The sequence below is a fragment of the Trachurus japonicus genome, chromosome 24 (assembly GCF_045865225.1).
Source record: "Trachurus japonicus isolate A0001 chromosome 24, Traja_1.0".
NCBI lineage: Eukaryota > Metazoa > Chordata > Actinopteri > Carangiformes > Carangidae > Trachurus > Trachurus japonicus.
In genome coordinates this window covers 11,173,554-11,199,600 of record NC_140930.1, presented here as the reverse complement: position 1 = coordinate 11,199,600, position 26,047 = coordinate 11,173,554, and the positions used below count along the sequence as shown (strand labels likewise).

The following is a 26,047-nucleotide window of genomic DNA, read 5'->3' as shown; positions in this document are numbered from 1 at the left end:
CTGAGAGACGTTGTGCTGATTTGAGCTGGTGCATATGAAGCTGATTGTAACCTTTAAATTGAATTCGCCCTTTAATTGGCTTCATTGCTGGTGTGATTGAAAACCCTGGAGATCTCTGGGTCACCTCATCTAACCTCCATAGAGCTGTAACCTCTCTCACTTGTTTGTTTTGACTCGACTGAATCTGTTGCTGTCTGGAAATGCTTTATTTAAAGGGCTATATGTGTGGTTTTGCACATTTTGTCATTTAGGAAAGCTGATTCAGAGTGTTTTTTCCATTCATTTTTATTCAATATGAAAATCTAGGCTTACTAATGGAAATAATCAAGTTGTGTTGTCCATCAAATCCATCCAAGTCTGCATGGTTGTTCATCAAAGTTGCATTGAGGTCATGTACTACAGACATATTCTTCTCTTCAGCTGCATTACAAGTAATACTGAAAAACAAAATTAACAATCACCAATTATAGAAATAACTTTAATCTCATACAGAAAGACATGGAAACCAATGGCTGCCTGGAACTGTAGAGAAACCTGTAGGGTCATCCAGTTATTTCCATAAATTTGGCTGCAGATCAAAGCAGTAGAGGCCGAAATCTCTCACTTTTACATCCGTATAGTATGAGTCACACCCTCAATTCCCTGGGTCCTACATTTCCCACAATGCAACTTGATATCTTCCGTCATTTGACCCAGCTGCTTCCTTGGTAAACGCCCACATCGTTATGAGCGCTGCTCAGTTTACTTGTAGCTATAGTGCAGGCTTTGTGTTAAATATTTGAAATGTCAAATCAAAGCTGATGGGATTATAGCTGCGTTATTCTCTCAAACTTTGGAAAGCTCTCTCCAGAGACACAGATGATTTTGTGAGACTAGTCTTAATTTGTAAGATGGCTGGAGTAAAGGAAGTCAAACTTGCAAACATGCTGGTGGAAGCTTGCAGTGTAGGTCCAGTTCTTTTGGTTTTTCCATTGACGTCCATCCAGTTTAGCTGAAACTACAACACAATGGAGTCTCGTGGTTGAGATGTTGATGTACTGTATATACACATTCATAAACAACTGTGAATCTATACGTCAGCCCCCGAAGGCTTGGCTGGCTGTTACTGGCAGGCGGGACCGTGCACTTAACAGCTCCCACTATTTGTGACGCCAGAGACGGCCTGATCCATGCCTCTCAGATTCAACTGTCACAAAGGCATCCTGGTTATCTGATGACAACAGCGATTTGAGAGGGGGGTTTCCCCCGAGGGTCCACAGGGGCCTTGTTATCAAACCTCAGCGGTGAGAGAGGCGCGCCCTCCGAGGAAACCCTAAAATAAGAGTGCTAATTGAAATACACGAATATCACAATCTGTTGAACATTATGGAATTAGCCTGCGTACAACCGGCAAGTGTTTTGTGGAGGACGGAGTCAAAATAGTTTGATAGATTTTGTTCCCCAGCTGGGTTTATAGAATTTTTATTGACATTTTTGTTTGAGTTTTTTTTTTTTTTTACTTAATTTTTATTTAAGTTTCATACAAAATCATGTATAGAATCATAATCATCATATCTGCTGTTTCATACACAAGGTAACAGTTATGGTACAACAAAGGAGACGGAGACTACAGTGACAAAGAAAAATATAAAATAAAATAGAATAGAATAAAACAAGATGGAATAAAAGAAATAAAATGATATCAGTATACCCATAGCAGGGCTCCACCTTTTAGTGAATATATGTTTTTGGAGCCTCAGGGAATATGTTATTTGTTCCATTTGATATATTTCCTTTATTTTTTCAGTCCACATATTGTGTGTTGGAGGGTCAGGCTTCAACCACCTTACTGTAATACATTTAATTGCTGTTGCTAGTAGTATCTGCAAGAGATATTTTTTGGCTCTTCCTTCCATACCTCTTGGTAATAGACCTAGTAGGGCCACCATTGGGTCCATTGTAATATTTCCACCAAATATTTTATTAAGTGTTTCAAACACTTCCTTCCAGAATGCTTCCAGTTTTGGGCATAGCCAGAGTATGTGGGTCTGATTACCAATGTGTGGCCCACAGTTTCTCCAGCATTTATTTGAGTGTGTAGTGCTAAATTTAGCTGTAATTTCAGGTGTCCGAAAGAATCTCATGACTACCTTCCATTTAAATTCTCTCCATACATTTGAATTAGTTACCATATGTACTTCAGTACAAATTTCTTCCCACATATCATGTGATATGTTGGAATTAATTTCAATTTCCCATCTCTCCTTAACCTGTGCAGTATTATTCAAATTGACATTTTTGTTTGAGTTTTGAAAGGAAATTACAGATAAAGGTTGATTTCTGGTGTTGTGTGCAGTCTAAGCCTGAGATTTAATAGAGATTAGGAGAGAGGTGCATACTCAAAACGATCCTGGGATATGATCCGGCTGTCAGGTGGTGACAAAGGTCCAAGACACGGGGAATCAGTTCCAGTGCTACACTCTGCTTGCTGTTGATGTGCAACGCCGGGGGAAGCTGGCAGCGACGAGAGCTTCTCTGTCAAAGGGAAACGGCGAAAACGAAAAGCAGCCGAGAGGAGGAAAATGTTACACCTCTCCTGACAGCAGTTCCCCTCTGTAACTTTATAGTCGCACACTCAAGCTTATTTCCACTCTGTCCTGGTAGTTTGAGGTTGTTTACTGTCGTTCTTCTGTACGTGTGAAACACTAACAAAGCAGTTTTTATATCGTGAGCCAAGCGAATGCTGCTTGATTCATCTCCAGAAAAATGATCAGTGCTCAGTTTTGGCTTGTTCTGCACAGCACGACGACGACAACAACATTGTTCTGGATTTAATTTATGCAGGACTCGGAGAGTACGCAGCAAATTAGCTTAGTTTGCTAACTGCTGTAATATAAGAACTCTTAATTGCAGTGCCATCAGATAATGATGTGCAGTCACCTGTTTTATTTGGTGTATTGCAGCATATCGACTCTGTGTTCCTCTGCGAAACAATGATGTTGTGTTGCACAAGACAAGAATGTTAATGTGTTCAGGCCTAAATTGAATCTTTGCTCTAACCTCTTCTGCCAAGGTGTCAATCATAGCAACGGATCAAAACAAGCTTAAGTAGACATGGCAGGTCAATCAGCTGATATTTATGTGATATTTAGCATCTCGACAGTTTGGCAGCTTGTGTCTAGTATCTCTTTAAATCTTCCCCCAAAGCTAAAAACACATAAAGGATGTGTTACATAAGCACGTCTGCCCTGGTTTTTCATTTGATTTAGAGGAAATTTACACTTAATTAACGTTACCTGAGATGGCGTGTTTTGCGTTTGCCAAACACACTGGTTAGTCGTCATCCAACAAGCCTTTATGGGCTTGGCTTATTAGTGTACGTTAAGAAGCCAAATAGGATTATGTCAGAATGAAATATGATCTGATCTTACTTATTCCCTTTCTCTCACACCCACAGTTCTGGGGCTAATTACCTCTACCATGCAGTGCAACTGATGTTTCTTTATTCCATTATGTCTTGAATTAATAATTCATGTGACAACTTTTTTTTAAAATTTTAATCCACGATCCCTTAGGACAGTATCATAGGACAGCTCTCAGTTGCATAGTAGGGCCCTTTTATAAGTGTTTTGGTAACCATAATAATTGACTATGGTTGTTAAATGAGGCTTTTTTAATATGAGGGTTTATAGTATACATATATTTAAGACTATTTTACAAGTTTCACATTTTGAAACCAGGTGATTGAGGCCTAGAGTCCACCACTAACTCCTCTGGGCTTATTTGGAGTTTATGTTGTTCTGGAAGCCCTCTGCATACCAAGGCAAGGACTCTGGGGGTTTAAATTTAGCCTTTTTAAAGATGATGCTTCCACAAGCACATACAGCTCTGCCCCTCTGGCACTAAACTGCACCCGGGGAAGTGCTTGAGTTGGTTCAACATAAGACCAGTAACACTTTAACGCCATTTTTATAGGGATAAAGTAGCATTTAGAAACTAAATACTTGCTACCACACAGCAATATACAGCATTTTCTAAAGCTTAATATGTCAAAGTAATGGACGGTGTCAGGAGGGCTTCAAGTGTTGCATTTAACTGTCAGATATATTAGACAAACCAATGTTGTAGTGTGCTGTAGTGGGGCGATTTGTAGTGTGCTGGGAACTGACAGATGTGATTACTTAAGAGATTTATGCGCTTGGTTTGGTTTCAGTGCTGGGTAAAACAAGTTGTTCAGGGGTTTCCTTAAAGTTTAATATGGCATTTTCCATAATTATATGTCTGCGAGGTCACTGTCATGGTAATCTGAGACTTGATTGTTGCATATTATTGTTTTAAACAATGTAAAGAGATGATAGGGTTGAACCAGATCTAAGAGAAGAATAGTGTCAACATGTAGAGTGTGGGTTTGGAAACATTTTAATTAATCTAATTGGCTGAATGGTTGATGAGGAATGACAAGATCAGAGTCGAATGTCAGAAAACATGAAGAAAGCTAAAAAAAACAAAACCCCATGGCAACCCCGACTTGATATCAACTGCCAGTCACATAGATACTGTACTGTAATAATGTATATGTGTGGGTGTACATGTGGTAGCCAGGAGGCAGACTATAATAACATTTGGCATGCATTGAAAAGCTGGTTAACAGAAACAAAACCAAAGGAGCTAAATATCACAATGATACGCTACAATATCTCTGTCTTGTCTCCTCCTCCTGACTCCTACAACATAATGTGCAATTATATTATAATTCTATTCACTGCTAATGAAGTGCCATTGCAGAGAGGCTGGAGCTGGGGTTGGAAATACCTTCTCACAGAAGGAGCTGGAGATGACATTTTTAATATTTAACACGTGTCCTCGGTTGCCTGAACATAATTATTCTTTTTCGCTACTGGATTGTAAGGAGAACTGTCTCACCTTAAGGTCCATTTAGAGGACGATCTTGTTCTTCGGATCGTATCACACTATATTCATCAGCAGACAGGTGTCATGTAAATGTCTCTCTTTTTTTTTTTTGCCTGAGCAGGATTTCTAGTCCACATTGGCTTTACATTTTCACCTTTTATGTTTGATTTTATCCTTGGAAATAGGATAAATTCACCCAAATGAGCCATTTAGTAGATGTTTTGGGGCTTTCTACAGATGATCACTGATCCACTGTGTATCATTGCATGTCTCCCAGAGCATGTTCATATCAATCAATCAGGCATAAGGAGAGGCATTTTCTATGCAAATAATACTCTTTAAGGATGAATGCAAGCGGGTCGTTTTTGGAAAATGAGCTCAGATATCTTCTCTATGCTGACTCTGAGCTGCCACCGCCGAAATAATCAAAAGTAAAGAGCACAATGGACTCGTAATGTCTTTGTGAAAAGAAAAAATCTGCTCGGTCTCTGAGTCACTGAGCCATCACTCCAGTGTGCAGCAGCTTTTTTACTATATATTGCACTAGTTGATGCCCCTGCAGAGTTTCCCCTCCTTAGTGAGCACTGGGAACGGAGAGGCAGCGTTGTCCCGCAACCTCAGGTGAACCTCGCTCGGCTTGATCTAAATTGAATGGGAAGGATTTCCTGTGTATTGATTGAGCGGGCCGTGGTGCCAATGCAACAGAGTGTTCTCTGGCAGCTCCGGCTCTTTCAGTCATCAGTGCTGAAGGACAGCGAGGCGGCAGGTTGGCATCATCGTCATCATCTACACGGCTTTGGCTTTGTAGAGGTGGCTGCACCCAACATCGCAATCTGCGCCTCAGTGCTTTTCATTCACAAATTGGATGTTATGGGTTTTAATGTATCGTTGGATGAAGGACTAATTGATCATCTAAGCTGGCATCACTGACTTTGTTAAGTATTTCACTGGCTCCAAGCTGCTTTGAGTTGTATTGAAATGTTTTGTATAAATGGAATTAAATTGTTTTAGCTCTGAAACTATATGTATATGAGATCAGAATAAATTCTAACTGGAAATGTTTTTATTCATCTCTGGCTGCTTCTACCTGGAGAAAAGGTCAACTTTATTTTGTTTACCAGAAAGAAGACTTGCCTTATGTTTGCATTATTCTGCGTCTTCAACCTTGAACTGGTTTGTAAGGCTTATAAAATACACATAAATTATGCAGCAGGTAGAACAAGGCTCTTAAGCTACTGTGTGGCCTCTGGTTTGTCCTCACCCGCTGTGCTCATTCATATCAATACTGAAAAACGTAGTTACTGTAATATTAAATCACATTTAATTGGCTGTAGTTACAGCCTGTTTTTGCTGTCTCACAAACACAAAGACTGTGAATGATTGTAGATGCATTACACAATCAAAATCAATACCTTAGTTGAATTAGTGGCTCTAAATGTACTACACTTTACAATGTTATATTCCTATAGTGTGGGTCAAGTTTCCTTTAACCAGCAATATTACAAATGTACGTAACTTCTATATTTAGCCTATTGATATTTCAGTTTCAGCAGGAAATGTTGTGTGGTATATTGTTGTGCTGGTTCCAGGCAGACTGAGTTGTAGAATCCAAAGAGGAGCAGGAGCAGCAGTGTGTGTGGACGTTAAACCTAAATAATTACCTTCATTAATCAACCAAGGACTGAAAAAGGTGCAGCCTCTTAGCGCTTTAAGTGTCCCTCAGGTCACTCAGTTCATTTTCATTTAAAGCCAACATTGTTCAGTTTGTTATCAGCTCTCTGGCCATTAAGGTTTTCTTCTTGAGGCCAGAGACTATTTTATTCTGGCCTTTTATTAATCCACTGGACTATAAAGGTTCTAAATATGTGTTTGTTTCAGTCAGCTTCTTACAACCACAGTACAAGTTCTGACAAATTTCATAAGATATAACAGCATCACCTTACCTCAAGTTGTAATTACCACACATGCTCGAGGTCACCAACAAAAAACCAAAGCAATGGGTCATAATAAACGGCTTTCACAGTTTAACCTGTGAGAATGATTGTTTACAGGAGAACTGTCACTATGAGGAGCATAGGTTAAGTTTTTGAGTCTTTTTTAAATCTATAGTTTCTTATTTAGTAATCATGAATCCTACAATACTTCATTTTCTTTGGCCACAGTTACATATAACTATGAAACAATATCATTCAGTTGATGTTGTGTTTCTCACCACCTGATAAATGGAAGTCCATCTCTTATACTGTAGCTTTGCTTACCAACTTCTGTGGGAAATCTAGGGCTATGTCGCTGCTAAAGACTTTTTTATCTGTAGAAAAAAAACACCACTTAAGCAGTAAGAGTGAACTGAACTGCTGACCTAATAAGCCGGCGTGCTACAGTATAAAGGTGAAGGGAGCTGCAGAGTCATGTGATCATTTTCTGCAGGTTCATCAATACAAAACACGACTTTGACAATATCATTCAATGCACTGGTTTGTTGTTGTTGTTTTTTTTTATATATATATATAAATGATTGATTATAAATTTGAAGCCAAGTTTTTGTTGGAGCAGTGATGTGTGCTGACCATGAAAGCACCTTCAACCATAACTCTTTGTTATACAGTGACTGAACAGAGCTGGCGCTGAGTGCCTTGCTCAAGGGCACGTCATAGCAATAATGAGAGAGAATGAAGGAGAATCAACTGCTCAGTCACTTTCACAATTACTGCAAAAAAATAATTTATTCTTGTTGCATATGTCATGACCCTTCTCTCTCTCTTCATTTATTTCTCCATTACACCATCCGAAAAAAAAGGCCCCAAAGTAACTTTAACTAAATAAATAAACAAAACAATCTTTTGTTTGACTTACTGATCCCCTTTAAATTACTTTCTGACAGGATGGGATTTAAGATCGTTTCACTTCAGGTTTTATTTGTCATTTTGCAAATAATTCCCTCATTTTCAGATTTTCACTTATCCCCCTGATATTTGCAGTTGTGCGTCCAACCGTGGCACCTAGAGATGACATCTTGTAGCTGGGCAGATTGGACAGGAATTGGAAACAATTTCTCAGTGCTGCTTCTGCAGAGGAAGGTTTACCTTGTCACACTCTGCTGCTGATGCATTGTGCGAGGCTCTGAAATGCTCATTGCGTTTATCTCGTCAAATCCTCCACTGACCCACAGCTCTTCTGTGTCTGAGCAATGAAAATATGACCTCTGTGAAATCTGGGAGAACAAAAAAAGTGCTCGCCTTATTGTGTTGATGTCGTCAGAGGATTTTGCAGCATGAGAGATCAAATCAACTTAAGTGTGCATCAAAGTTGGACACACACAGCCCTGACAGGATGGAGAGTAAAACAACTGTTGGCCTGGGTCAGGAGCTGAGAGCTTAGAGACGGAGAAAAGACGACTTAGGTTTGCCTCAGGTGAATGTCTTCACTTCACCTTATCTCTGCACTTCTCTTTCTGTCTGGACTCTCTCTCTCTCTCACACACACACACACACACACACACACAATCCCCTCTCCCTCTTCACACCCCACTACATCTCGCCTATGTCCGCTCTGTCTCATCAGACAGGATGATGGACTTCAGCTCCATCCCTGACCAGAGGACCCTCATTTCTCAGCGCCTCTGCTGAGGTGGACGCGGCGGCCTTGCATGCATGGAGGCTTCTATTATTTTGAAGCCGCTCTAAAGCAATATGCATACAAACTAAGCCAAGAAAATCCAATTTGTTCTAAGAACACCATATAAATCTCAGAGTCTGTGATCCATGGCAGTGTACTACCGGGCAAAACTTGCTTGAATGTTGAATTTTATTTCATTTTTTTTTAATACAGAGCTCAGATGGCGACTGCATTATTCATGCTGACCCATTATGAGGTCTCAGATACACCACGCACACACGCACTTGGATATGCACACCTACACACATGATAACTTAAACATCTTTACAAATCTGTGTGTAACTCCTGGAAGCAGGTATAGTTCTGCTCTTTGCATAGTGTTTTGAAGATTTATTAAACGTATATACCATAAAGATCTTCTGCAAAGTGACTCTCTCAGACTGTACAGTATGTTCACCTGCAGAATACCCCAAACTACTTCAAAACTTCTTTTTATTTGAGGTCAAGGTATTCTTCAATTACATTTAACCAGTATCTACAATTGTCATTTGACAAACTTTCAAAAAAGCTTTAAAATCACATTTGTCTTGTGTGATCCTCCAGATTTGGGTTTGTTTTGAATAATTTACATGTATCAAATCTGTAATAAAGTTCATCTAAACCCAATCAAACTCAAAACCAGGAAGAGTTTGGTTTTGTCACCTTATGACGTTGAATATTGCATTGTTCATTTAGACTTGTATGATTGCTATAATGCATGGATCCCTGACAAACACATCATTAAAGGTGTACAGAAAAGAAAATTGAATTTAAGCCCACTCTGGGTCATAAAATTAGTGTAATAACTCATCTATCAGACGATGTAGGCCAAACTTTGTGCAAAATTCTATTTTTGAGTAAATCCGGGATGAAAGTGTGTTTTTTTTTTTTCGCATTGGATAATGCAGGCGCACGGATTATACGTCATCCTGTACAGGATTCATCAGCCACTGATATTGGATCCGTAATCCGTCATTCAAACGTCTGAGACAACACACACACACACGGAGCTCGGGCTCGCCCCAAACTTTGAATATCCCGCCCGCTTGATAACGACCAATCAAATTCGTTTTCATTACTCAGGTAAACTCGTGTTGCAGCTCGTGACAACTCGGCGCGACAAACAGGACAAACGGCCATTTCTGTACACCTTTAACAAGAGAAAGCTCTAGTTTTTCTAGTGTGCAGCCTTTCTATTAAATAATCTTACATATAAAAACGCCACTGATGGTAATAAAGTTAATCTAAACCCAATCAAACTCAACACAGCAAGTGTCACCTGTCAAACTACAAAGGGTGACCCGGTAATGACAACAAGGGCAGGAGCAGTGAGCACTGCTCTGAAGTGAACAATCAGAAGTTAAACAGACAGGGTGACGGCAAAGCTTGAGAAGCAATTTAATTATGTGGCCTTCAATCCCTCTCTGGACAACATGTACCTCCTGTTTACAGTACTGTTGTTCTATTTAAGCTGCATTAGCGGTCTTATTTGCATACAGGAAAACCACACATCAATGTCATTATGTGTAATAAGGTGTGCGGGGGCTCCGTGAAGCTGTTTGTTCATATAAAATACGACTAAATGAATAATTTACCCAGAGTGATCTGAATAATGGCTTCTCCTGCTGAGGCAGCACGGACAGCAGCTCCATGTTCACCTCATGTTGTTTGTGTTTTGGGCCTAAACGGCAGCTTGGAAAGAAAAACGTGGATCTAGATCCTGTTCGTTTAAACACCTCATTAATCAGTTACGATGGAGAGCGGTCTGGCTTCTGAATGGCCCCAGTGTAACTGCTTTTAATGCTTAAACACAGAGTGGGGAAGATTATGAATTGTTATCGTGCAGGTGAGGATGAAGAGTTTCTATGGAAGTTTAAAACTTTCTGAGTGAATGGGTATAATCTTTCCATCTGCCCGTGTCCTACTCTCCTGCACTCTGTATTACTTTCTGTCTTCTCCCTCAAAGACGCAGCAGCAGCAGCTGAATGTGTAATTGTGAAGAATGACTTCTGGGAACAACGGAGCTAAAAAATAATGACGACATTTCCCCATCACTGATTAGGAGTAACAATGATGGAGGCCTCCAGTTTGCACTTTGAGTTAGCTGCTCTGGATGGCAACAGGGCACATCAGTCATGTTGCTGCGGTTCCGAGATGTCGGGGAAAACTTTACTAAACTTGTTTCTTTCTTGCTATAACAATGCAACAGTGAAATTTATGCTTATGCGTGTTTAAAAACTCAATCAGGACTAGGAGATCTTCTATCACACAGTTCTCATCACTGCTTTAATGTTTGGGTTTATTGTTTTCCTGTTAAGGCCGGCCGTCTCAGTGGTGTTAAATGCAAAGACGAATTTAGCTGTTGTTTTAATTATCTGTTGACTGGCAAGATTTCAGTAAATCATCATTAGATGTCAGAAAATGGTGAAAATGACCATCAAAAGTTTCTTAACCTTGTTCTAATGTCTTTTTTAAATGTCATGTTATGTGTGGTTAAAAGTAGAATATAACTCAAAACAATAAATTGATTAATAAAATATTTGTTTGATCCGTTTGTCAGTTAGTTAACTGATTAGATGATTGCAACTCTAATATTTTAGTTATTTTGTACCTCTATCTGACCATATTGAAACAAATGGATCTGGAAACAATATTCAGATAGATATAAACAGCTGCTGGCTGCTCAAAATGTGGACTTCTGTCACAAAATGATATAGATCAGTGTGACCTATGAAATCATCTAATGATCTTTGCTGTGAAAATGTCACACTACACTTGAACAGTGAACAGTCTCAGCACTTAACCTTAGATTCTTTAGCTTATCTAAATTATTGGTCCAATCAGGCAACAATTAAGCATAAAGATTAAGATTAAACTAATATATAAAGGTCGTCTTTTGCATCTTTATGCCTGCGAATAGCTGCAGGTGCATCCACAGCTGACTCATTCATTAACCATAAGTATACTGTGGATCTTTCCATCAGCCTGCATTCAACCAATGATATTATTTCTAAATACACTCTGTTGGAGGTTTATTTATCTTATTCAGTAAACATGGGAAACTAAACAGCTCTGTATTTATAAAGGTTTTTTTTTAATAGAAAATGTGTTAGAGAGGTGTTGGCTCAACTATGTGATCATTTCAGAGGCTGCAGTCTGTGCTGCTGTTGAACTGTATTGCATCATACAGGGAGCTGTTCCTGTTCCATAGCCTACCTTCATTGATATAAATGTGGTGGGAAAAATATCTGCAAAACTAAAATGTCATCCTGCCCCCCAAAAAGTGAGTTATTCATTCCTCCTCCCCTCTCCGTTTCCTGTTTACGTCCTCATCTGTTTCTGTTCTATTTTTCACCCTCACTGCACTTTGTCACATTCTCCTTTGCCTTTTAATCATTTTTTCACACAGCCGGCGTCTCGCTCATCTCCTAAGGCTCCACAGGGTTTTTAAAAATTAAACATGAGGTTGGAACTCTTGTGAATAATAACTTAATTTAGGTGCTCATGGTTTTTGACGGATCACCCATGAATGCAAAGACTATTTAGATCTGTGTTAGTTGCGATGCGTTCACAGCTTTGGGATAAAAAGAAGTCCAAAAGTCTATTTATTTCACAGCAGGCTCTTGTACGGCTGAAACAAATGTCAGGCTTTGAATCTCAGTCCTCTGATAGGTTAATGTCGTCAGCCCCCCGTCCAGCTTAGCAGGTTATCCTCCTTCACACATCTACACTGCATCTACCATGTTGCTAAGCTAAGCTTCACTAAAAACACGTAGCTCAACCTGCACTTAGCACCTTGCCTGACATTTATGAGAAACACGACTCCTGAGTGGTCAGAGCTATTTAGACAGCGTACACTGCTGAGACAGTGTGAACAAGGAGGCAAACGTGCTGGAATTTTCTTTGTTTCGTTCAGTTTTTAATCACCCGTCTGCCTCCACTTCTTCTCAAAGCTTGCCTGGGGGAACTCCTACTGAGCATGTGCAAAGCATGCGTGTGAAAATAGCAGCGCTGAGGGATTGAACAGATTCACCTTTTCTCAAGTTCACATTGGTGGCAGTGCCGGGTGAGTTGTGGGAGTTTATTTGGCACGCCGGAGCATCGGGAGTTCTCGGGTTTCGGCTGCTGGATGCATCGGGGGCGCACACACAGAAACACACCTGTCGCTGTCTGTTAAGGCACACGGAGGCCGAGTGCTTGGCGAACGAAGGCGGAGGGGGGAAAGGAAAAGAGACCAAGACTGGGGAAATGGTTAAGAGATTTTATTTTTTTGCAGGGGCAGTTTCACATCCAATAGGTCGTTCAAGAAAAACTTTGGATTTCTAGTTTAGAAACGTTGGTTTCTGCAGGATTTAGGAGGATATGGGGGGCTAGTGAGAATGGGTGGGGTCGGGGTTGGGAGAGGGCAGGGTCAAGTTCCCGCTCTACACTTGGAAGCTGGGTGAAGCAGCCACCCAACCCTCACTCACCTCCTCCTGCCACAGGCCAGGACCCTATACATAGTACTGATGCTGCTCCTTAGCTGTCTAGCAGATGGTCACACTGCTGCTGCGAGGATCACTTTGCCTTGGATTCGCCAGATTCTCTGGCCTGGGATCAAGTCATGGGCGCGGAGAGTGACAGAAAGTGTCTTAATAAAGTGTCTTGGCCGCCGATTCAAATGGGCGTTTCATTGGGTTTTCTTTGAGGTTTCCGATCATAACGATTGTGTGGACATTTATGAGCCAAAGCCACTACAGTACGCGTTCACCCCTTGACATCGAATGGCCCCATAAACGGCGTCTCTTGCGGCTGTATTTATTTAGAACGACGTTGGCATTATCATCCATTCTGCTCTTCCTCCCATTGCCTCACACTGCTCAGATGACTGGATGGCATCCAGTCTATGTAGTGTTTTGATCCCCAGTGCAACTCTGACCACTTCTGGTTCTGAAGCTGCACTATCACAGTCAGGGTAAAAAAAAAGAAAAAGAAAAATCAATATTTGAGCTTTGGAGTGCGGTTACCCACTTTCAAATTCAAGTATGCACGAATGTAGAGTCAAAATACAAAGTTTGTTATGCCTAACTAAAATAAATGCAGTGTAATACAGTCCTACAATAAACCTCGTGCTCATGAAGGTTAAAATGTTCAGTGTCTGTTCCAACTGTGTTTGTGCTGTTGTTGAATATTGATTTGGTCTACTCTCGCTGCTATAAAAGTGGTGGGCAAAATAATACAGTAGTAACACCTGTCAGTATAATTCAATGCAACTCGACAGCACCATAAAGTTCATCCTTCGAAAGAGCAGTACAGTTGAATCAACACCTCTCTGTACCAGGTTCAACTAATACTCAACCGTATATTATGTCTGCTCATGAGCCTCACAAAGAGGCGTGGTCAGCCAGTACGTACACATGTAGACACAGTAGGCGATGGTGCCAGGACCTGGTGCCAAGGCCACCAGTCTATCCCAAACAGCTGTAAAGAAAGTGGTGTATTGACTTGATTTTAAAGAGGTGACAAGTCTCCGGTCATCCTGTGGCCATATTGAGTTTCCCTGTCTGTAGCCTGGAACAACAAGCGATCACAAAACTACCAGGAAAGCAAAGCTGCGGCCGTGATTCAGAGCCAACGCTGATACTCTCTCTGCGATCACTAATCACCCACCCTGAAGCACAAAGTTGGGTTGGTGGGGTATTTAAAGCGCTGCTGGTATGGACCGTTGTGCCAGCTCAGCCCTTCATTTACTTCACCATGACATTTAACTCCACTGTGCCTCGGTTTTATCCGTTAAAAGTCCTCCAAGATGGATGTTTATTGCCCTACAGCACAAACTCACTGAAAATATACAACGTCTTTAATCGAGGCTTGTTGGTGTACTGCAAAATATTCAACAACATATCCTGTTTCATTCTCCTCTAATTAACTTCTGCTCTGATTGGAGTCTGTAAAAATGCTCCTTTAACCTTAATGTGTTTATCCATCAAGTTCAACGTCTGAAACATGGCATTAATTACTAAATTCCCTTGCACTTGTTTCTATCACAGGGGTCAGTGGTTTCTCTTTTGTTCAATATCACTCGTGTCTAGCCATCCACTTATAGGTTTTTGTGCAAGACTTCACAAGAACAGCTTCATAGTGTTGGTTAATTCATTTAGACTTCGACGACTGTCCACTCAGCACCGCTTTGACTTCGAGCAGCTCCCACAAGACTAAAGATCTAATTTGTGGTGCGATGCCAACACAACACACACAATGGAGCATCTTCAAGAACAATGAAAACACTGAGAATGACTTCAGTTGACTCCTGCAGTGTCCGTTTGAACAGAAAGAACAGAAAAAAAACTCAATCCTAACTCCCCTAGATTCCTCTCAAGAGATATTATCTCTCGTTTCCAATTCCATCCAAGTGGTGGTGGATGTCTGACGGTATAATGCAGTGCACTGAAAGGCTGAAAGACCCTCTTAAATTAAACTTTCATCACACGGTGGCGTTCGCATTGCAACCACTGTGCTGTAAGTAACACTGTCTGGTTTTGTTTTAGAGTATCTTTTCTTTGAAACACTGTCAGGGTCTGTTATCTTGCCTCCTGAGTCTGTGGGTGCTCTGCAGCCTGGATCTAAATCTATTGAATTAATACTGCTGTGAAGGAGGTGGGAGCCAGAACCATGGCAACCATCAGCTCAGATTAGTGTGGGACGTGAGCTGGCAGGAGACATGCACAGACCGCACACACTACACACTCACTCACACAAACAAATCAATATGTGTATACGTGTGTATATATATATGTGTGTGTGTGTGTGTGTGTTGCCAACTAGAGCTTGAACCTCTCTGCCCTGACAGATACAGATGTTCATTTATTGGCTGCACTGATTGAATAGAGGTCTTGATCTCTCCTACAGAGATACCGAAGTCTGCGTAACAGGTTTAGAAATGATACCACTCAAAGCTGGACTGCCCTCAGTGCTATTGATTAATGCAGTTTTTGCTCTCTTCTTTTTAGCCTCTGAAGTGGGTTTTTTTTTTTTTCCTAATTTATCAACAAGACGTGTCCTTGTGCTTTTATTTTCAACCCTCGCTGGAGCGTCTTGTGCACTTTTTATTTATTTTCCATCCTGTCATCCACTGAGGAGGTGTTATTTCACTTATCAAAACATGACAAAAATATCGCTACCTCTACTCTCTTCCTATAAAAGCAGTGTTTTTACTGTGATGGATCTTACTCCTCTTGGCACATTCACAATGTAATACGATTACTGGTTTCGAGGCTACTCAGTCAGTTATCTTTTATGCCATTTTTGTGTAAATAAGCAGCAGTGTCTTCTGTACTGTGAGTCAAATGTGCATTCGGGGAGTTCAGTACAGTTTGAACTGTTGTACATTTGAATTTCAAAACAGGGAAGCAGAGGAAACAACAAAATCGAGCCAGTATAGATTATTTTCTCCCCATCGTGTCTTGTTTATTTTGGATAGGTCACTGTTGAATATATTTGGCTTTAATGCTCCTCTCTTCTCTGGCAGGACGATGAGGTGGTGCTCCAGAGTGTGGCCACCATCGAGAAGTTGCATCGCAAGTTCTGCCTGGCCGCCGAGGGGCTAGGAAACCGTGTGTGTTACCTGGAATCCACATCGGAAGCTAAGGTGAGGACGGCAGACAGCTTTCCAGTTTAAAAATAGGACATTTTAAAGTTGCTGCTGATATTACTGTATGTGGGAAAAAATGACAAGCTGTGGCTTGAAACTGGCAGCTAGAGAAGAATATGACCTTTAAGATGGGGCAGTACTCTGGAGATGTTTGTCTCGGCTGACAGCCAGTGTCCACCACTGTCTCTCAAGCTGAAAATGTGGCTGACATTTCTTTACGTTTTTCATGTGTTGGTGCAGTGCTTCCTGAACTTTTTGGTCTTTGTGAACCCACAGCCTCATTAGATAAGCTCCATTAGCCCCTCTTCAACACCACCCACCAAGTTTAAAATATATTCATTTGGATGTTATCTACCTTTATTGACTCTAAAATAGTTACTAAAATTATTTTATTCTGATGCAGTTGAACTTACTTTTAGACATTCCTATCATATATCTTTACTTTTAGTTAACTAACTGATCTCACTTATCTTTTAGCCTGCATTTATCTATTCCGGCAGCTTTTATCCAAGTTAACCTGTATTTGAGCTATTTAAGCTGTTTATCTCCAAAAAGCTTATTGAACAATTTATCCATTGCTTGCCAACCTATTAATAGCGAACCACCTTGCCTTCTGAGCCTAAGTTTAACTATTAGAGCTGTTTAACACAATAACTATTTGAACCATTATCCTTACACTTACCTTACTCTTCGAACCATATATCCATTATCCATTTCAACTATATATCCTGGCTATTTTAAATATTAATCCATCGCTTTCACTTATCCATCACCTTAAGCTACTTATTTCAACTTCCACTCACTAAGCCACTTGTAATTGCAATATGTGCGATGACTGATGTGAGCACGAAACCTAGCTATACCTGTGCATTTCTTCAAATTAGCTACTCGCCCAGTTTTCCATGAGCCCCTAGCGACTGCAGAGTAGCCCCATGTGGCACGAGTACCCCTGGTTGGTATTTAATGTATAAGTGGACACCCACCATGCTGATACAGGACAGCTACTCTTTTGATAAGATAATGAAATGAGGATTTGCAACAGCTAATATCATGTACAGCAAAAAATCTGTGAAATGTAATTAACTAAGAGCAGCTTATTAAACTTCTTGAAACTGACCCAGATAAGAATGTTCAGACATTTAATTTTGTGAAAACTAGACGTCTGGTCTCATCCATTGTTTAATCCAAATGATAAGTGGATGAATGTCCTTAATCTGCACGATGGTGATGTTAATTCAGAGAAAGTATGAAAGGACAAAAAAGTTGGAACTTTATTAGCACATGTTTTGTTTGTCTCCCCTTCTCAATAATTAATAACCGGTACATCTCCCAGTAATTGGATCCTTGAACAATTAATATGGGACATATTCTCCTTTGAAAAAATGTTTCTCCTGCATAGTTAAATAGATGCACAAAATAACACTGCATCCAAATATAGTCTGCAGTCCAGTTTTGATCCTTGGCAGCCTCCCTCTGAAAAACTGAATAAATCAAAGAAACACTGACTGAAACCCATCTGTTTATCCTCCTTCCCGTCCACCTGCTCTTATTGCGATGAGCTGCCCTGTCTAATAATGGGGTTGAATCAGAAAGTACAGGTTCTGCTGAGCAAACTATGCCTAATTAGGTTAAAAAAAAATCTCAAAATGGGTGCCTTGGTGGTGTAGAGAGAAAAACACACCCCTACTGCTGCAGCCAACCAGCTTCACTTCCTACTGTGGTGTTATCAACATGGCCAGAAGCCCAACAAACATAACTGACAGCCTTTATGGGGGTCAGTTAGGGATATTGTATTTGTTTCTGCACCGGCGCTTCCCAGTGGTCGGTCACGGTGCCCGGACAGACGAGACAACAAACAACAACAAGCAATGATGTGCAGACTACGGTTGTCACCACTTGTGTCGCCTTATTGTTTAGAGGAGTGATGGTTCCCATTGTGACTGAATGATGTGAATATGCATCTTTCACATCTGCGGTGATGTAACAACACACCAGCGCTGTCAGTTCTCTGTTACACGTCTCATTAATTTTCTTTTTGACAAGACGTACTGTATGGTCTTCAAAGAAAAGAAAAAAAGAAAAAAAAAAGCATGCTGGAATGAGGCACTGCTTTGGCTCTGCAGAACCTGTTTCTAAATAGGAACATAGTCATTGTATATCATTTTGTGCATCATTAGTCACAGCATTTTCAGAGATATTTCTGAAACGTTTCGATGGGAGAGTTCACTGTCAGTCAGTATTGCAGATGTACGTGGAAGAGACAATGCAGCAGATATATTTATACTGATAATGCAGATACTCTTTTGGTTTTGGCTTCACCCTTAGTTGCTTCAACTGTAAAACTTTCCACTGCCAGGTTTGGATGTTTTTTTGGAGCTGTGCATATCAATTAAAGCAGGGGTTCTCAACTAGTCTCACTCTGGGCCCCACATTTTCCCATGGTCATTAAGAGTCACGACCCACTTTTATAGAATTCAAACCAAGAGTTTGTTTTTAAAGCCTTTAAAAACTAATTTAGCTCTTTATTGAGCAAAGTGCATTTCAGAGCACATGAATGAAACTGAGGAGGACCATGACAACTGCATGTACGGAAGTGAATAAAAAAATATCAAACTGCACAAAATGGAGACCAACAAAACGATACATTTGACTTCTAATGCATCTCTGCATTCAGAGCATGTTCACAAAAGTGAATAAATATCAAATTGCACAAAATAAAGACCCACAAAACAAAACCAGATTCACTGCATTCAGGCCACATTAATAAGAAACTGATATCTTTGCATTCAGAGTAAATAATAAGAAAGTGAGGAGGAGCATTACAACTGCATGTGTTCACGTGTCTCGTGCCTTTCAAAATAAGTTATTTTTCAAAATAAAAGACATGTCCAACATCAGATGTGCATTAAATATTATTTACTTTTTTGACCAGCTGTCCACGACCCATCCAGAACGGGTCCGCGACCCACTTTTGGGTCCCGACCCACCAGTTGAGAACCACTGAATTAAAGCCAGTTTTTTTTCTTTTAAATTGGGCCACCACTGAGCATTAAGACTGTGAAAAATTTGGAATAGCTCACCCACCTGGAGCTGTTGTTCAGCTACACCTGCAGAGCTCTAAAGACAGTTAGTCACAAACACATCTCTCCTTTCACCTTGGTACCGGTGACAATGCTCCGGACCTCCTTGGGTTTGAAATGTGGCTGAGTGTCGAGGGGTAGACGGCTGTGGTTTGGCACGCGGGGAGGGGCCGTCATCTGCTGGCTGATCTCAGGTGTTGACACCTCGTTTTCCAGACTCTAATGAAGCCTGGCTGCCTGCCGCTGCTGCTGCTGCTGCTGGAGGTGAAGAGAGGATGAAACATGCGAGTCATTAGGTTCAATTGAAGAACAATTCAGAGTGTTTGCATTGTTCCACATACAGGATGATATACTATAACAACGTATTGTTAAGCTTCCATCGTTCTTGTGCTGTCACTGTTTTTGTGATGATGAAGATTCATTAAAAAACGACATTGGGGCAGACCTCTCTGCAAAAATGCGTTGGCGGCGGTGTTTTGGTATTAACAGCATCAGAATGGTACATGTGGGATGAGCTCAAAATAAACTGCAGTGTCCATGTTCAGTATAATGAAGCAATGTGTTACCCAGTGTGAGGTTGTGGCTCACTGATGTGCTTTTAATAGTTTTTTTTTTGACAACAATAGAGAAATAAACCCCATCAGGCACTGGCTACTTTAGACAGTGGGGTCACTTCATTGTTTGCTTTGGTCTTTTCATCAGTTTTGATGACGCTGGCTTAGAAATCTCTGGAATATCACCAGACTTTATAATTGTATGATCCTTTTCATTTCTGCTTACACGGCTGTTTGTTAGGGAACAAGAGGGAGTTAATGGGATTAATGGGAACAGCAGATGACTTTGAAAAGATGGGAGAAATCTCCATATTTCACTTTTTTTTCTTTTTCTTTTTTTTTTATAAATCTCCTTTGAATAGCCTGCATATAATGTAATAATCTAAAATGTCAAATTGTTTGATCTTCTGAAGGATCATTTCACTTATTTTTACAGCTTATATCGTTGTACTGTCTCAGGCTCCCTGTAGAGTGTGGAAAAAAAATTAGACTTTGTAAAAGGTCAGTGTGACCATGGAGACAGTCTTTTTCTATTCAAAGACATGGCAGAATGTTCAGTATGTCTGCCCAACCCTGGAAGAAGTATGATAATTGGAAAATTGTCAGTGAATAATTCATAAGAGGTGTAAGGTCTGCAGCAGGTTGCGAGTTATCGCTGTAGAAGGTCGTATGACACCACAGGTGTAGCTGCGTCTTGTCATGTTGCATCCGCTTGAAGGCAAAAGTAAATATGCCTCTGGCCCTCGCTCGAGTTATGTGGTGAGATAAATAGATTTTGGGGGCTGTCGGCCCATTATCAACGCCTCTTCCCATTATAGTTTTTGTTTTTTGGTCAGTGGCAAAATCTTATCTGGGTGTAAATGCAATTAAATGATGAATATCAGAGTGGACAGCATCTGCTTGCAGGCTGCGGGTTATATAGCACACAGAAGTGGACACACACACCCACATACACACACACACACACACACACACATAGTGGTTGCTGGAGGTTCCCTTGCATGTTTGTGTTGAGTTACAGAGCGGTGCCATCCTCATTATCACCCAGCAGCCCTCCCCTCTGCTCACATTTCTCACTTCACTGCAGAGTTCAAGGGTCGGCCGGTTGTGTTACGGAGTCGGGGCCGGCGCCCAACACCTTAAATCACTCCTGGTGTGTCGGGTAGAGATGGACAGTGATGCATGGCATATGAAGCCAGCTATTGTTTTGAAATAGGAGACAAATTATATTAAGTACTAAATCATACCGAGAGGATAATAGGGTGAGGATATGAAACAATAATATATGACTGTGTTTGTTTACATGTTGTATATATGCCATGTCAGCAGTGTGATGTTCACAGTCAACAGTGCCATCTAGCATATCACCAAGTGAATACATTTTTCATACTTTGAACAGCGGATGCTATTAATAAGGAGGTCCCAGGTCTCTGAACTGCTTTAAAGAAGAAACTAATTTACAAGGATGATGTAATCTCAGATGACTTGCGATTTTTTAATTACCTAAATAATGATTTAAAATACAGACCACAATATACTTCATATTCTTCTCATCAGTATGCACTGGCTCTTTGATAAACCTGAGTTGCCTTTTTTTTTATTGCTTCCCAATAAAATACACCTTTACAGTATATTATCCCCTTGTTTCAAAAGTTTACACACAAACATCAACAGTTTGCTCACAAGTGGAGGACCAATGTGCAGCCTGTTACAGCACCGAGCCAGAAGGAGACAACCCAAGGTGCTGAGAGGAATACGGCCGACCCACACTAATTATCGGTCATTGCAGTTGCGGGCCGAACGCCTTTTGACAGCCCTCCTCATAATCCCCAGCCACTCGTTAGCTACACACCGGGATGGCAGAGAAGTTGGAAGTCATCAGAATTATTTATGAGCACCACTCCTCACTGAGCAGTTTAATCATTTCACTTGGTCTCTTGTCTCAGATCAGGCCCTGCAGTTAAAACCGTATCCAATTACCGCCATGGAAATATTCGTTAAATATGAGACTGTAGACGAAATGTTACGCGCATAAATAAGTGTGCGCATGTTGAAATGTTGCTGATTCATTTCTTTCAGGTGGATAAAAACATACAGCATGTCTGTGTAAATAGTCAATCATAGGAAAGTTAAGGAAATGTCTAGTTGTCCTTATGGATTTGGTAAATGGGAGTTCAAATATCTTTTTGATGTCAGCTGAAGAAGTTTCCTCCAAAAATGTATAATAATATATTTCTTCACTGAGCCATCATAGGCTTCAGTTGGGTGCTATTTCAAAACTGACACTGCAAATTTCATCGGTCACTCAACTGCCTGCATGTCACAGTTCATCAGTCTGTTTGGCCGTCAACTTTTACAATGTCACTCAGTGGGCATCATAAAATGTGTTTATAAACTGCATTGCTGAATCCATTTCTGCTCTCTGAGCTCTTCAATGGAACAGTTGTAGAAAGGTTGAGGTCCAGTGCTACCTGGTATTTTCCTCTTAGGGATCAGTGAAGGGATTTCAAGGAGAATAAATCGCTGCCACATTGTTTTGTGCCCAGGAGAGGAGCCTGTCATTGCCACTTCAACTTCAAACTGTTTCTTCTCCTCTGTCCCCTTGTCCTCCACTCCATCTCCCCTCCTCCTCCCTCCCTCTCCCTCCCTCTCTCCTCCTTAATTTCCTTGCCCGTCTTTCCCTCCATCCTGCAGTATGTTCCTCCGGACCTGTGTATTTGTAACTTTGTGCTGGAGCAGTCCCTGTCAGTGCGGGCCCTGCAGGAGATGCTGGCTAACACTGGGCAGAACAGCGAAGGGGTGAGTACCTCCCCTCTTCCCACTGACACCCCCCGCCCGCCTCTCCCTGTCCTGCTCACACAAACACACTCAAACAACTTGTATACTCGACACATCTATGCACACTCTTGTACACAATCCAATCTGCAGTCTACCAGCAGCACAACATGCCCTTGAGTCAAGTTGAAGTTAGAAGTTTCACTCTTGTATTTCTATGTACGATGATCTATAAAGGGTAATGGAACAATATTATTTCAAACTGTTTTCTTGTTACTGTAATTTTAGCTGAAGGGATGTTGATTGAATGGACTCCCTCACTGGCACAGCAGTCAAAGCAGTGGGGAGGGGGGAGGTGTGGGGGACAAATGCCCTGAATTGGTTTACAAAGGCTGGAAACATTTCAAGGGTTTTTTGAGGACATCAAATCATGGCCAAGTCCAACCATGATGCTTTAGCTGTTTACCCTAACCCGATGTATTCAAATGTGTTTCAGGCTTCACACGAATACAACCCCTCCAGATGGAAACGTCCCCTTTAAATATCTGATTGGGAAATAAAATATAGGTCCAGCTAGCATCACTTTGTGGGGCCTGGTTATTAATATTTAGTATACAAGAAATGCAACTGTAACAAAAAAAATTAAGCTGAAAAGTACCTGCTTCTGGCTCTGCTACAGTAGCTGGGTAGGATGCCCTGCTTCCCTCACTTGGAACCTGCAAATACAAATTAATCATTTTGATTTACTTTAGAAAAAGTTTTTTTTTTAAATCATTAAATGATTACATTTATACTATGAAATTTGTCTGATATTACATTAATAAACATAAAGGGGGGTGGGGTGGACGGCCTGCAAGATGTAGGAACAAAGTGCAAATATAGAAATGTTAGGCTATATTGCATTTTCCATTGACAATGAGTTTGGATGAAATAAATACAACCATAAACAGGCACCCTTTCATAACATAATTAATATGATTGTCAGGGTTAACAGTTAATTATTTAGCCCATACATAAAACGGTTTGCTGGAAACACTAACTCTGATAAGTGATAATGTTAAAAATCAATAGGGGTTGGAATAGGTTGGATTGGCTCCCGGTGGTATTTAGAGCAAGCAGACAGACCTAACAATGGGCTGAACTACTTCAACACAGCGATCTGTAATTGAATCCTAAACAGGAGCTGTCTCTTTTCATTCTCTGTAACGTCTCCCTGTTTTGCGAAAAAGAGATCAGAAGGCTCAGAAAATGAAAGGCCGTCAGGGGTCAACGAAAAGGTGGGGGGAATTATCTGTGAGTGCTCTGCTGCATTCAGGACCGCCTCCTCTCCTGGCCCCTGTACTGTGCTCTTTTTGATTTACGCTAAACCGTGTGCGTGCGAGGCAAGGCGAGCCCCTTCCTCAGGGCTCTGCTCCACTTGGCTTGGCATGTTTATCAGAGCAGGTAAGTAATCTTTGATCAGGCAGATTCTCTCCACTGACACGGGGGGTGTCATCGACAGCAGTGAAGCCATCCGGTGGGGATGATGCGTCTACTCTGTAAACCAGCATCAGATGTTCATATTCACTGGTGCTACTGCGCTCTAATGGAGTCATTTCATGTGTCATTTAATCTCATCACCAAGCTCTTAACAGCTCTGGAGCCATAAGGATGGGTCAAGACATGGAAAGGCCCTCAGCACCCTCATTTGGATGACATTTTTTGGCACTTTCCTCTGAACATGTTTGGGGAAAAACAAAGAGAAAACAGCGCTTAATCTCAAATACATGTTAGGATTAGATTTACATAGGCCTACAACAAGTTGTGTCTCAGATGTGGTGTTTTTCTTTTCATCACTGTTCCTATTGGATACAAATGGTCTTTGTTTACTTTTACTTTGAAAGCATTCCTGATTTCAACTAAAACTTAGGACAGACCGCTAGTATTCTTGGAACAGAGATGACAAAGCTATGGTAGCATGAATGAATCATTGTGCAGTACAGATGTTGCTATTAGAGAAACCTAAGCACTGCACAGCATTGTGATGATGTTTGCATTGCAAGATGAATTTGAATAGAAAAGATACAAAATAGCCCCAAATTGTGTGCTGTGCTGGGCTGCTCTGGCCACAGCTGTACTTTCATGCACAACACAGCCCTCTGGCTTAGATGGTTCTTTAAAGCAGAAGTAAGTGGTCCGGTCGTTTTCGCTAATGCTGCGTTCCAGGCAGGCTTTTGAAATCGTAAATTACAGCTTCAAGTCACAACTTACGACTTTGTAGCGTTCCAGGCAACCCACTCGTGTTTTTCCGACCTGTTTTACCGGTGAAAGTCACTATAACGGCCACTCGTAACTTCTGACCCGTGAACTCGTACCAGATCGAACTGGTACAACTTCACGGTCGGAAAAATACGAGTTTCCTTGAACGCACCATAACAGTCCTCGTCCCTACGTCGCCACATTCACGGCGTCCCTTGGCTGCACACACAGCCCTGCATGCCGTTCTCTCTCCTCATTGGATAAAAACTGTAGGATACGATAAATGTTTTCTCCTGGGCTCAGAGCAGAGCAGAGTGACTGACAGACCCGTGTTTCGGACCAAACACTCTATGTAAGTGATTGCTGTCGGAAGATAGAACTATTTAAGACTTATATTAACACAAATATATCACTTACTTCTGCTTTAAGTGTCTTATTTTGTAAACCGCTTGGGTCCTCTCCGCTGGAGATTCAGGCCTGCATTGTTATTAGCCTGGGTAGCAGATTTGTTTTGTGCTCAACAGAGCAACATTGTTGGCTGGCCTTGTCTGGCAAGACAACATGATGTTGGCTAGAATACAAACTCTCTGGTAGCAAGGCTAATAAATCACCCTCCTCTTCCTCTCTGCAGTAAGGGCCCATTTCTCTCTATTGTTACTCTGAGATTTGTGTAATTGACTGCCATACATCCCAATAACACGTTCTTTTCATCTGTATTTGTGTGTTAATAGAGCGCTGACCATGACAAATGGGTAGGTCCATCAGTTCATTCATCCATCATGTTGTCAGTGTGCATGACAGATATACTGACTGCCCAACACAAGGATTTAACGTCCGTCACTTTCACTTGAAATGACGCCTATTTCTTGATTGTCATAAAAGCTGCATTTAGAGCTTGTACAGCATTAACTTTATACGTGTATGACAGGACCTACATCGTAGGGAGATATTAAGCTAATGGCAGTACATTTCAATTTTTCCACCTCACCACATATTGTACAAATGGATATTGGAAGACATTTATTTCTGTGCCGACTCCCCCAGGACAGTAAATTAAGCTTTCACCTCAACATAGCTCGACACATTCTCTTTTCCGCAGCCAGTCTGGGGACAATCAATTAGCTTGTCACAGATGTCTCTGAACTCTAACACTTGACAATCTCGAAATAGACATCCATTGGTGCTGTCACCTTGTGCACATGAGTCAAATATTTTGCCTGGCCTCT

The 26,047-nt window shown here is 41.0% G+C and overlaps 1 protein-coding gene across 4 annotated transcripts in view; it reads left to right on the top strand.

Annotated features, from left to right (window-relative positions):
- ryr3 (ryanodine receptor 3) overlaps window positions 1-26,047 on the top strand; it is a 126,170-nt gene that overhangs the window by 1,138 nt on the left and 98,985 nt on the right. For 2 of the 4 annotated variants that reach the window (XM_085771589.1, XM_085771588.1), the window contains exons 2-4: window positions 16,052-16,171; window positions 22,503-22,607; window positions 25,553-25,573. In XM_085771589.1, coding sequence (XP_085627715.1) covers window positions 16,052-16,171; window positions 22,503-22,607; window positions 25,553-25,573 — 246 coding nt within the window. The remainder of the gene's footprint in view (window positions 1-16,051; window positions 16,172-22,502; window positions 22,608-25,552; window positions 25,574-26,047) is intronic. The other 2 variants (XM_085771591.1, XM_085771590.1) reach the window with 1 other exon arrangement.